Source organism: Oryctolagus cuniculus, chromosome 17 (assembly GCF_964237555.1).
Source record: "Oryctolagus cuniculus chromosome 17, mOryCun1.1, whole genome shotgun sequence".
In the NCBI taxonomy this organism is placed as follows: domain Eukaryota; kingdom Metazoa; phylum Chordata; class Mammalia; order Lagomorpha; family Leporidae; genus Oryctolagus; species Oryctolagus cuniculus.
The window spans coordinates 973806-986294 of NC_091448.1; the positions used below are offsets into that span (position 1 = coordinate 973806).

The window sequence follows — 12489 nt, forward strand, 5'->3', positions numbered from 1 at the left end:
TGGGAGACCTGAAAGAAGCTCCTGGCTTCAGATCGGATCAGCTCCAGCCATTGTGGACATCGGGGGAGTGAACCAGCGGATGGAAGTCCTCTGTCTCTCTGTCTCTCTCTCTCTCTAACTCTGCCTCTCAAATAAATAAATAAATCTTTAAAAGAAGAAGAGGAGGAGGAGGATAAGGTGGAAAGGTGGAAGAAGAGGAGGACGAGGGACTGGAGGTGGGGGCGTGGGGGCTTGCCCAGGATCCCCCCGCCGGGCAGTGACTCAGGGCCAGGTCTCAGCACACCCCTGAGCAGTGAGGCCATCCAGCTGGAGGGCACCCTGCCCCTGCCCAGGGCCTCGCTGTGTCCTGGAGGCAGCTTCCTGCCCGGTGAGGAAACTCCATCGAGGTCAGCCCTCCCTGGTGGACTGGGCGTGTGCAGGGACTCTTCTGGCCAGCCCCGAGCAGGGCCCTTTAAATGGACCCTACAGCATCAGGACCACCCGTGCACAGCTTAGCCAGACCCTGGCTCCTGTCAGCTTCCGGGCAGGGCGGCCTCTGCGCAGTGGACAGAGCTCCTGACCCGGCCCGCCTACTCCGTGGTGCCCGGCTCCCAGGCGGCGCGGCCGGCCTCCAGGGCGTTGGACGGTAGGTCACCGCGTCAGCAGAGCCAGCACACCTGCCCTGCATGTGGGCTTGTGTGGGGGTGGGGGTGTGGCTTCCTCCTCCAGGCCCAGGACTGGCCAGGACGCAGGCAGGGCGAGGGGCTCTCAGAGGAGGCAGCTACTGGGGCCACCGCTCATCTCCGGCCAGGAGCTGAGGCGCCCTCCCCACTGCCCCCAACGACCAGGTGGGCTCCAGAAGCCCCGCCCACGTCTGGACTCACGTCCCAAGAGGCAGAACCTGTTCTCTGTCTTTCCTATGGGTGTAGTGACCCTCCCAGGCTGCGGCCGATACCGCTGGGGAGACAGGGCAGCGAGCCGCAATTTGTGCGCACGCGGAGGGAGATGGGGGAACGCACGCCAAGCAGCCTCCCCAGCAAACGCTATGCGGATTCGCGGGGTCCAGCGACCGCAGCCCTGGCACCCGGAGGAGAGGCCGGCGGGGAGGGCGGGGAGACGGCGCCAAGGCGCCAGAGTGCACCGAGGTCACCGAGCCCGGGCCAAGCGGGCAGCTCCCGGGACCCTCGGCCCCATCCGTCGATGGCGGCGGGGCAGGGAGAGAGGGGCGCGGCGGTCAGGGCGCAAGGGGCGAGCCCGGGCTTCACCCCGCGCCCCTCCGGCCCCGGAGCCTCCGGGAGCCGCCCCGAACGTGCCCGCTCAGGCGCGGGCCAGGGCGACTCCCCCGCGGCGCCGGGGCCCTCCCGCGGGTGGCACAGAGCGCCGGGGCCTCGCGCCACACCTGTCCGCTCCTCCCGGAGGCCCCGGCGCCGCCACTGCCGGCCCCTCCGCGCGCAGCCCTGTGTCCGCCGCCGCTTTGATCCCGGGGGCCCCGCGGGATAAAAGTCCCTGGCGGCTCCGCGCCAGCGCCAGACGGGGAGCACAGCCGAGCCCGGCGCACCAGCGGGCGGCGCAGGGCGAGCGACGCCGAGGAGCCCGGCCACGGGGCCGCCCGCGCGCGCCGCGGTGAGCGCCGGGCCCTGGGCTGTTGAGGGGAGGGGGAGGGATGCGGGCCGGGGTCCGAGGCGCCCGCGGGCTGCTCTGGCCCTGGACGGTGGGCGGCGGAGGAACGCTGGCGGCCGCAGGTGAGCGCGCTCGCCCCGCGCCCCCTGGCCCGTCGGGACCGGCCCCGCCGCGCCCCGCGCGCAGCGCCCCCCGGCGCGGAAAAGCCTCGCTCGGCGCCGCCGCCCCTTCCAGCAGCCCCGGGGGCGGCGGCGGCGGCGGCGGCGCCGGGCTGGCCGCGGTGGATGGGGCCGCCGGGGCCGCCGGGCCGCGCTGCCCCCCACGAAGCCGGGCCGGGAGCGCCTCCGGCGGCCACGGCGGGGTAGTCCAGGCCCCTCGGTCAGGCTTGCGGTTTGGGAAGAAAAGGCAAAGCCTCCGCCAAGAAAGCAGTGAGCGCGGCCCCCTCCCCCCGCGCCCAGCCCGGGCGGCGGCGGCGGCGGCACATCTAACGCGCGGGCACCCGGGCCGCCGCAGCCCCCGCCGCTCATTGGCGCGGGCCGGAGCCAGCGCACCCAGACCTCCCGCTGCCCTCGGCCGCTGCGCGCCCAGCCCGAGCCGCGGAGCCTCGACGCCGAGCCGCGCGCGCCTCCCCGGCCAGGCTCGGTGCGCGGCGCGGGGGGCCAGCAGGCAGGCGCGGCGGCGCCCCCGGCCCGCGCCCCCCGCCGCCGCCGCCTCAAGGCCGCCCGCTCTCCGCAGGTGGCCGCGGGCCCGACTGTCGCGGCCATGGGCCGAGGGGTGCGCGTGTTGTTGCTGATCCTCGGCCTGCTGCACTGGGCCGGGGGCGGCGCGGCCAGGAAGACCTGGCGGCGCCGCGGACAGCAGCCGCCGCCCCCGCCGCCGCCCGCACAGCAGACCGAGGCGGCGCCGGGGGCCGGGCAGCCGGTGGAGAGCTTCCCGCTGGACTTCACGGCCGTAGAGGGCAACATGGACAGCTTCATGGCGCAGGTCAAGAGCCTGGCGCAGTCCCTGTACCCCTGCTCCGCGCAGCAGCTAAACGAGGACCTGCGCCTGCACCTCCTGCTCAACACGTCCGTAACTTGCAACGACGGAAGCCCGGCCGGGTAGGGCCCGAGCCCGCCCCCCTGCCCCCTCGCCCCTCGCCCCCTCGCTAGGCCCCAGTTCCGAAACTCGCCGCCCGGGGCGGGGGAGCAGCGCCTGCCGGCCTGGCCGCCGCCCAGCACGGGCACTGACCCCTCGGCCACCGCCGGTGCCCAGCCTGGCTGCTCGGGTCCTTGGGTGCGGGGCGGGGAGACGGCAGTCAGGAGGCCACCCCCGGGGCGGGGGGCGGATGGCGGGGAGAGCCCTGTCGCGCCTAGCCTAGGGGACCACCGGGGAGCCGGCCCCGGCTGCAGGGGCACGGGGCGGGGACACGGGACGCACGTGGAGGAGGGGGAGCCGCGAGGTGGGAGGCGGGGGCGCCCCTGCGCGCGGGGCCTCGACGACAGCCCAGGGGAACGCGACGTCCTCCGAGCCGAGGTTACCGCGGGTCCCATGCCAGGCGGGCCGTGGGGATTTTCCACGGACCACAGCGCCCCGCGCGGCCCGTCCCCGCCCCGCGAGCGCCCCCTCCCGGGACGGGCGGCCCCGCAGGGGCGCTGTGCGCGGGCCTGGACGCGGGCGCCCCCGTGCGGCCGCCGCGCGCTAGGCCACGACAGGTGGAGCCACCCTTTGGGGCCCGGAGCGCGGCGCGGCGCGGGACTCGGGGCGCCCTGCCGGCAGTCCCGCTGACCGCGCTCGGGCGTCCTCCCGCGCAGATATTACCTGAAGGAGTCCAAGGGCAGTCGGCGCTGGCTCCTCTTCCTGGAAGGTGCGTCCCGGGGCCAGAGGCGGCGGGGCGGGGCGGGGCGGGCCGGGCCGCTCGGGGTGTGCGGTCCTGAGCCCGCAGACCGCCCGCAGGTGGCTGGTACTGCTTCAGCCGCGAGAGCTGTGACTCCAGGTACGACACCATGCGGCGCCTCATGAGCTCCAAGGACTGGCCGCGCACTCGCACAGGTCAGTCGGGAGGAAGCCCCCAGCCCGGATTCCCCTCTCGCACATTGGTTTCCGGCCCCCAGGGGTTGATGCCCCCCCAGCGTCACAGCCGGGGGGAGGTGCACAGCCGTCTTCCCCTGCCCCCACCCCTGTACAGTCTCCCCTCCCCCCCCCCAGGCACGGGGATCCTGTCCTCACAGCCAGAAGAGAACCCGCACTGGTGGAACGCCAACATGGTGTAAGGGGGGCCCTCCTGGGCGGGGGTCCTGTCTGGGAGGGGCCTTCCTGCGCGGCTCTCAGGGTCTCTCTGTTACATGGTGTAAGGGGGGCCCGCCTGGGCGGGGGTCCTGTCTGGGCGGGGCCTTCCTGCGCGGCTCTCAGGGTCTCTCTGTTACATGGTGTAAGGGGGGCCCGCCTGGGCGGGGGTCCTGTCTGGGCGGGGCCTTCCTGCGCGGCTCTCAGGGTCTCTCTGTTACATGGTGTAAGGGGGGCCCTCCTGGGCGGGGGTCCTGTCTGGGCGGGGCCTTCCTGCGCGGCTCTCAGGGTCTCTCTGTTACATGGTGTAAGGGGGGCCCTCCTGGGCGGGGGTCCTGTCTGGGCGGGGCCTTCCTGCGCGGCTCTCAGGGTCTCTCTGTTACAGCTTCGTTCCTTACTGCTCCAGCGACGTGTGGAGTGGGGCCTCCCCCAAATCCGAGAAGAGTGAGTCCCCCGCCTCTGCGCGCCCTCCCGCCCCCTGCTCGGGCGCGCGGCCTGGCCCGGACGGGGTCCTCACTCCGGGTCTTCCCAGAGGAGGGGGAGGGTCCCCGCCTGCCTCCCGCACTGGCTCCTCCTCCCGCCCCCGTCTACCCCAGCCCCTCCCGCCCCTCCCAGATCCCCAAGCCCCTCCCTGCAGCTGAAGCCACGCCCCTCCGCGCAGACGGCTACGCCTTCCTGGGCGCGCTCATCATCCAGGAGGTGGTGCGGGAGCTGCTGGGCAGAGGGCTCGGCGGGGCCAAAGTGCTGCTGCTGGCCGGGAGCAGGTGCGCAGGGCGCGGGCGTGGGAGGGCGAGGCCGCGGCCGCCAGGGGACAGCGCCGGCGGCTTCCCTCTCGCCAGGCCCGGCCTTGGCAGGGGAGAGGGAGGGGGAGGGGCTGGAGCCAGCACCTGTGTCCCAGAGCTCGGCGACTGGGAGCCGTCCAGACCAGCGCTGGGCTGCCTGCTCGGGGGTCCTGGTAGGCGGGGGTCACTCCCGTTGGTGGCTGCGGCTGGCAGGCAAGGAATGGACGCTCTGGAAACTGAGGTGGGGGGAGGGGACCAGCTCCGGACGGTGGAAGCAGGGCGGCTGCCGGCCTTGGCTCTGAGCCAGGTCCTGGAAGGCCTTGCCCCTGAACCGTGAACGGGGCACGTGTCCACTCAGGACGCGCCAGGGCCCCTGCCCCTCCAGCGGGCGCAGGCTGGGGGCTGAGCAGCCCCGGGGCCACCTGGCCTCACGGTCGGCCTCCCTGCAGTGCTGGGGGCACCGGGGTGCTGCTGAACGTGGACCGCGTGGCCGAGCAGCTGGAGGCGCTGGGCCACCCGTCCATCCAGGTGCGGGGCCTGGCCGACTCCGGCTGGTTCCTGGACAACAAGCAGTACCGCCGCACGGGCTGTGTGGACACCGTCACCTGCGCGCCCACGGAAGCCATCCGCCGCGGCATCAGGTGGCTGCACGGGGCCTGGGGCGAGGGCGTGGGGGCTGGGGCAAGGGCCCTCCCGGGCCTGACCTGAGCCGTGGCCCCAGGTACTGGAACGGGGTGGTCCCGGAGCGCTGCCGGCGCCAGTTCAAGGAGGGCGAGGAGTGGAACTGCTTCTTCGGCTACAAGGTCTACCCCACGCTGCGCTGTGAGTGGGCCTGCCACGGCCACCCCTGGACGTCCGAGGTCCAGCCAGACCACACAGCCCCGCCCGCGAGGCTGACGGGGGCTGCTGCTACTGCTTCCAGCTCTGAAAGCCCTGGTCCCGTCACCCCAGGGTGGTGGGCTGCCCTGTACCTGGGAGGGGCCCTTCACTGCGCCACACTGAGGGCAAGGGGGCCGTGGTCACACTGAAGGGTCCTGCTCAGAGGGAGGCCACGCGGGTGGCGGCCGGAGCCCAGCCCTGTGCCCGCCCCCGGCCCGGTCCCCGCCCCCAGCCCTGTGTCCGCCCCCAGCCCTGGCCCGCCCCCTGGCCCGCTGCCCCGCCTCCCGGCCCGGTGCCCTCCCCCAGCCCTGTGTCCGTCCCCAGCCCTGGCCCGCCCCCAGCTCTTGGCCCGCCCCCTGAACCGCTGCCCCGCCTCCCGGCCCGGTGCCCTCCCCCAGCCCTGTGTCCGCCCCCAGCCCTGGCCCGCCCCCTGGCCCGCTGCCCCGCCTCCCGGCCCGGTGCCCTCCCCCAGCCCTGTGTCCGTCCCCAGCCCTGGCCCGCCCCCAGCTCTTGGCCCGCCCCCTGAACCGCTGCCCCGCCTCCCGGCCCGGTGCCCTCCCCCAGCCCTGTGTCCGTCCCCAGCCCTGGCCCGCCCCCAGCTCTTGGCCCGCCCCCTGAACCGCTGCCCCGCCTCCCGGCCCGGTGCCCTCCCCCAGCCCTGTGTCCGTCCCCAGCCCTGGCCCGCCCCCAGCCCTGGGCCCGCCCCCGGCCCGGTCCCCGCCTTCAGCCCTGTGTCCGTCCCCAGCCCTGGGCCCATCCCCTGGCCGGCTGCCCCGCCCCCAGCCCTGGGCCCGCCCCCGGCCCGGTGCCCGCCCCCAGCCCTGTGTCCGCCCCCAGGCCCGGTGTTCGTGGTGCAGTGGCTGTTTGACGAGGCCCAGCTGACCGTGGACAACGTGCACCTGACGGGGCAGCCGGTGCAGGAGGGGCAGTGGCTCTACATCCAGAACCTGGGCCGCGAGCTGCGCGAGACGCTCAGAGACGTGCCGTGAGTGGGGGCGGCCCCTCCGAGGGGCCAAGGCCTCAGAAGATGCCTGGGGTCCTCCCTCCCCACCGCCTCCGGCTGCCGCCCGCGACAAGGGGCGCTCGGAGAGGGCACTTGGGGCGCAGAGGGCAGGGTCGAGGGGCAGCGGGAGCCTCAGGGAGGGGGCGGGGCGGGGCAGGGGGCGTGAGGCTCACAGCGGCTGTCTCCCCGCCAGGGCCAGCTTTGCGCCCGCCTGCCTGTCCCACGAGATCATCATTCGCAGGTCGGTGTCCAGCCCCCCACCCCCACCCCGGGCAGGGCGTGCTGCGGCCCGGCCCCTCCGGGCTGCTGAGCCTGCCTCTGTCTGTCTGCAGCCACTGGACCGAGGTCCAGGTGAAGGGGACCTCGCTGCCCCGGGCGCTGCACTGCTGGGACCGCAGCCTGCAGGAGAACCACAAGGCGGGCAGAGCCCCTCTGAAGGGCTGCCCCACCCGCCTGGTGGACAGCTGCCCCTGGCCGCACTGCAACCCCTCGTGCCCCACCATCCGGGACCAGTTCACGGGGCAGGAGATGAGCGTGGCCCAGTTCCTCATGCACATGGGCTTCGACGTGCAGGCCGTGGCCCAGCAGCAGGGACTGGAGCCCAGCAAGCTGCTGGGCCTGCTGAGCAGTGCCCGCTAGGGGCGCCCTGGAGCCGGCCCCGCCCCGCGGGGAGCCGGCCCCGCCCCGCGGGGAGCCGGCCCCGCCCCGCGAGGAGCCGGCCCCGCCCCGCGGGGAGCCGGCCCCGCCCCGCGAGGAGCCGGCCCCGCCCCGCGGGGAGCCGGCCCCGCCCGGAGACCAAGCACTGGATCCCCAGCCTGGCTGGGACAGCCCCGCCCAGCCCAGCCCCGCCAATCATGCCCTTTTGTATTATTTTATAAAGTGACTTTTTTATTACTTTAATTTTTTAAAAAGGAAAATAAGAACTCTATGATGAATGATATTGTTTTGTAACATATTTTTTTTAAATAATGAAAAAAAAGATGACAAAAGAGCCTCACGCTGCAGCTGTGTTTCTTTGGGGGGGTGGGTGAGGGCATGGGCGGGGCCAAGGGCTCCCGACCTCTGACCCCGGCCGGAGAAGGCTCAGTGAACGCTCCTTTCTCTCTCTGCCTCCGTAACTCTGCCTTTCAGATAAATAAATAAATCTCTTTTATTATTATTAGGCAGAGTTAGACAGTGAGAGAGAGAGACAGAGAGAAAGGTCTTCCTTCCACTGGTTCACCCCCCAAATGGTCGCTATGGCTGGTGCTGCACCCATCCAAAGCCAGGAGCCAGGTGCTTCTCCTGGTCTCCCATGGGGTGCAGGGCCCAAGCACCTGGGCCATCCTCCACTGCACTCCCGGGCCACAGCAGAGAGCTGGCCTGGAAGAGGAGCAGCCGGGACAGAATCCGGTGCCCCGATTTATTTGGGGCTGACACTGTGGCGTAGTGGGTACAGCTGCCACCTGCAGTGCCGGCATCCCATGTGGGTGCCAGTTCTGGTCCCGGCTGCTCCACTTCCCATGCAGCTCTCTGCTGTGGCCTGGGAAAGCAGTAGAAGATGGCCCGTCTTTGGGCCCCTGCACCCGCGTGGGAGACCAGGAAGAAGCCCCTGGCTCCTGGCTCCTGGCTTCGGCGCAGCTCTGGCCGTTGCAGCCAACTGGGGAGTGAACCAGCAGATGGAAGACCTCTCTCTCTCTCTCTCTCTCTCTCTCTCTCTGCCTCTCCTTCTCTGTGCAATTCTAACTTTCAAATAAATAAATACATCTTTAAAAACAAGGATGTATTTATTTATCTGAAAGGGAGAGTTATATAGAGAGAGGTCTTCCATATGCAGGTTCACTCCACAAATGGCTACAACTGGGGCTGGACTAGCCTGAAGCCAAGAGCTTAGAACTTCATCAGGTCTCCCACATGGGTGCAGGAGCCCAAGGACTTGTCCCATCGTCCACTGCTTCCCCAGGCCACAGCAGAGAGCTGGATTGGAAGTGGAGCAGCCGGGACCAGAACTGGCGCCCACCTGGGATGCCAGCCCCGCAAGCAGCCGCCCAGCCAGGCAGCTGTTCCCGGGGCGACCAGGCAGAGGTGGCGGGGCCTCGGGGAGGGGAGGACCAGGAGCACCCTGGGCAGGGGAGCCCGGCCGTGGGCGCCGCGGAGGAAACTGACCCTGCTGAGCTCTGTTCTCAGATCCCGGGCAGGGACTTGGGGAGGGGGACACAGCAAGCCCAGGCAGGGGCTCAGGGCCTTGTCTCTCCGCGCTTTCTCCCCTGCACGCGCAGGGCAGAGCTGGGGCAATGGGGGGTGGCCATGCCGAGTGGGTGGTGCTGCTGGGTGGGCGTCCATGTCCGCAGCCCAGGTGTGCATCTGCCTCCTGGGCGCTGGCCTGGGCTGCAGCCCTGGACGGTCCTCACAGAGAGCGCCCTCCTGCGCCAAGGATACCCGCCCTGGCCGTGGCTCCGTCCCACCCTCGGCTCCCTCACTCCGAAGGGGCTGGGCAGAGGCTGGTCCCCATCCCTGGGGGCTCTTCCCAGGATGGGGCTGGAGGAAGGCCCAGGATCGTCCTCACTCAGAACCACCCCCGGCCCTGCGCTTGGTGAGCTACAGAGCCTTCCCCGCCCTCTCTGTGGCCGCCTCCCACCTGCCCCCGGCTTCCCAGAAACACCTCAGCTTCAGGCACTGTGAGCTCCTGGCCTTGGGTGGGAGTGAGGGGGGCAGGAAGGAGACGCCAAGGCTGGGCAGAGGCGGTGGGGGGCTCCAGGACAGTTTGTGTGGTTAACCAACGGCGGCTGGGGGCAGGTGTCGGGGTGCAGTAGGGGCAGCCACAGCTTGGGACACCGAATCCCATGTCAGAGAGCCTGGGATGGAGTCCCGCCTCCTTCCCACCCAGCTCCCTGCCAATGCACCTGGGAGGCAGTGGATGAGGCCCCAGTCCTGGTCCCTGCCATCCAATGGGAGACCAGCACGGAGCTCCGGGCACCCGCTTCTGCCTGGCCCAGCCCTGGCTGTGGTGAGCCTTGGAGTGAACCAGCAGATGGAAGATCTCTCTCCCTGTCTTGTTACTCTGCCTTTTGCATAAATAAACAGCTTTTAGAAACAGCAAGGCCGGCGCCGCGGCTCACTAGGCTAATCCTCCGCCTAGCGGCGCCGGCACACCGGGTTCTAGTCCCAGTCGGGGTGCCGGATTCTGTCCCGGTTGCCCCTCTTCCAGGCCAGCTCTCTGCTGTGGCCAGGGAGTGCAGTGGAGGATGGCCCAAGTGCTTGGGCCCTGCACCCCACGGGAGACCAGGAGAAGCACCTGGCTCTTGCCATCGGATCAGCGCAGTGCGCCGGCCGCGGCGGCCATTGGAGGGTGAACCAACGGCAAAGGAAGACCTTTCTCTCTGTCTCTCTCTCTCACTGTCCACTCTGCCTGTCAAAAAAAAAAAAAAAAAGAAAGAAAGAAAGAAAGAAAGAAAAAAAAAGAAAACAGCAAGCTGGCTGCGTAGCCATGACCTTGAGCTGAAGTCTCACTGAGGGGGTCAGAGGCCGAGGAGAGGGAGCCAGCTTCCTCCACAGGGACCCCGGCGTGGGTCAGAAGCACCCGACGCAGAGGGGGGCCCCCTCCCCGGGCGGGGTCCAGCCGCTGCCTCACAGGCCCGAAGGGCTGACATCCAAGCAGGGCATCCCAGTGAGGGGCATGCTCAAAGCGAGCGTTGCCCACGGCGGGCACCAGGCCGTGCCAGGACCCTGGAGCTCTGCCAGGGCGCTCAGGCACACATTCTGGGGCCGACACCCTGGCCAGCCGGCCGAAGCTCCCGCAGGCACCGTCACAGATGTCCCTGCAGTCTAAGGCAGGCTACCTGGGGCGCAGGGGCTCAAGCTGCCACCTCACCCACGTCCTGGCCACTCTGCCTCCAGTCCAGCTCCCTGCCAATGGCCTAGGAGGGCCTTGGGCCATGGACATCCACGTGGGAGTCTGACGCCAAGCACAGCCCTGGCCACTGTGGCCACGCAGGGAGAAAACCAGTGAATGCAAGACCTCTCTCTCTCTCTCTCTCTCTCTCTCTCTCTCCTCCTTTCAAATAAATAAACAAAATCTTTCCCAAAAAAATCTGTCTACAAAACCCTCACCTGGCCTCTTCACAAAGGCCACATCAGGAAACGCACAGGGTGGAGCCTCTTCCGGAACAAAGGCCACACGCAACCGGATCCCGGCAAGGCGGTTCTCTCTTTTTTCTACAAAAAAAGAAGAAGATTTAATTAATTAATTAATTAATTAATTTGAAAGGCAGTTACAGAGAAGCAGAGAGAGAGAGAAAGAGAGGTCCTCCATCTGCTGGTTCATTCCCCAGATGGCTGCAACGGCTGGAGTTGGGCTGATCCAAATCCAGGAGCTTCTGGGTCTCCCACGAGGGTGCAGGGCCGTCTCCCACTGCTTCCCCAGGCCACAGCAGAGAGCGGGATCGGAAGTGGAGCAGCCGGGACTAGAACTGGTGCCCATATGGGATGCCGGCACTGCAGGTGGTGGCTTTACCCGCTATACCACAGTGCCGGCACCCCAACAAAATGTTTTAAAACCTATAAAATGTCTTAAATCTTTGTCAGACAAATTGCTAAGGTCCTCCACCTGTGGCGCCGGCATCCCATACGGGCGCTGGGCTCTAGTCCCGGCTGCTCCTCTTGCAGTCCAGCTCTCTGCTGTGGCCCAAGAGGGCAGCGGAGGATGGCCCAAGTGCTTGGGCCCCTGCACCCGTGTGGGAGACCGGGAGGGGGCACCTGGCTCCTGGCTTCGGATCGGCGCAGCTCCAGCCGTGGCGGCCGTTTGGGAAGTGAACCAACGGAAGGAAGACCTTTCTCTCTGCCTCTCTCTCTCACTGTCTGTAAATCTACCTGTCAAAATACATTTAAAAAATAATTATATACTACTATAGTTGTAATGATAAGAAGAAAGCTATAGGTGCTGACATTGTACCATAGCAGATAAGACCACTGCCCCCAGTGCCGGCATCCCGTATGGGCACCAGTTCTAGTCCCGGCTGCTCCACTTCCGATCCCGCTCTCTGCTGTGGCCTGGGAAAGCAGTGGAAGATGGTGCAAGTCCTTGGGCCCCTGCGCTCATGTGGGAGACCTGGAGGAAGCTCCTGGCTCCTGGCTCCTGTCTCAGCTCCTGAACCAGCAGATGGGAGATCTCCTCTCTCTCTCTCTCTCTCTCTCTCTCTCTCTGACTTTAAAATAAATAAATATTATAAAAAGAAAGAAGCTATAAAATGTATCTTGGGCTGCTGGCGCCACAGCTCAATAGGCTAATCCTCCACCTAGCGGCGCCGGCACACCAGGTTCTAGTCCCGGTCGGGGCGCTAGATTCTGTCCCGGTAGCCCCTCTTCCAGGCCAGCCCTCTGCTGTGGCCCGGGAGTACAGTGGAGGATGGCCCAAGTGCTTGGGCCCTGCACCCCATGGGAGACCAGGAGAAGCACCTGGCTCCTGGCTTCGGATTGGCGTGGTGCACCGGCCACAGTGGCCATTGGAGGGTGAACCAATGGAAAAGGAAGACCTTTCTCTCTCTCTCTCACTGTCCACTCTGCCTGTCAAAAAAAAAAAAAAAATGTATCTTGGGGACGGGTGGGAAAACAGACGGCGGCTGGCCCTAAACTCCCAGGAGTGATTGGGTGTGCAGGTTCCGGAGGGGCGTGGCCCTGTTTGAGCAGAGGCTGTGGGAGTGGCCAGGGTGGAACTGTCCGTCCCACTCACAATCAGCCAGCCAGCCAGTGGGGCTGCAGGAGCCAGAGCAGGCAGCTGGGCAACACAAGGACGGTGCTGGGACCGGGCCACGGGGTCGGCACTGGGTCCAGAGCATAGAATTAGATAGTATTTTAGTTGAGGGGCCAGCACTGTGGCGTAGCAGGTTAAAGCCCCAGCCTGCTGTGTGGGCATCCCATGTGGGCGCCGGTTCTAGTCCTGGCTGCTCCTCTTCCGATCCAGCTCTCTGCTGTGGCCTGGGAAAG

General features: G+C 68.1%; 2 protein-coding genes across 3 annotated transcripts in view; one reads left to right on the plus strand and one right to left on the minus strand.

Moving 5' to 3' along the window:
* The window catches only part of ASPSCR1 (ASPSCR1 tether for SLC2A4, UBX domain containing), a 35870-nt gene extending 32330 nt beyond the window's left edge, over positions 1-3540 (minus strand). Inside the window, exon 1 of the mRNA XM_051828432.2 lies at positions 3400-3540. The gene's annotated coding sequence lies outside the window, so the exon portion shown is untranslated. The remainder of the gene's footprint in view (positions 1-3399) is intronic.
* NOTUM (notum, palmitoleoyl-protein carboxylesterase) lies at positions 473-7520 on the plus strand. Of its 2 annotated transcripts, none has more exons than XM_051828434.2 (12): positions 473-625; positions 2335-2699; positions 3393-3445; positions 3535-3630; positions 3787-3847; positions 4250-4308; positions 4526-4628; positions 5096-5287; positions 5368-5468; positions 6363-6510; positions 6722-6769; positions 6861-7520. In XM_051828434.2, exons 2-12 carry the CDS (start codon positions 2362-2364, stop codon positions 7165-7167), a joined length of 1506 nt encoding a protein of 501 aa, XP_051684394.1. In that variant the 5' UTR covers positions 473-625; positions 2335-2361; the 3' UTR covers positions 7168-7520. The 2 variants fall into 2 exon arrangements, with proteins under 2 accessions (XP_051684394.1, XP_051684395.1); XM_051828435.2 differs by lacking the exon at positions 473-625 and adding an exon at positions 1472-1602.
* The last annotated feature ends 4969 nt before the right edge of the window (positions 7521-12489 follow it).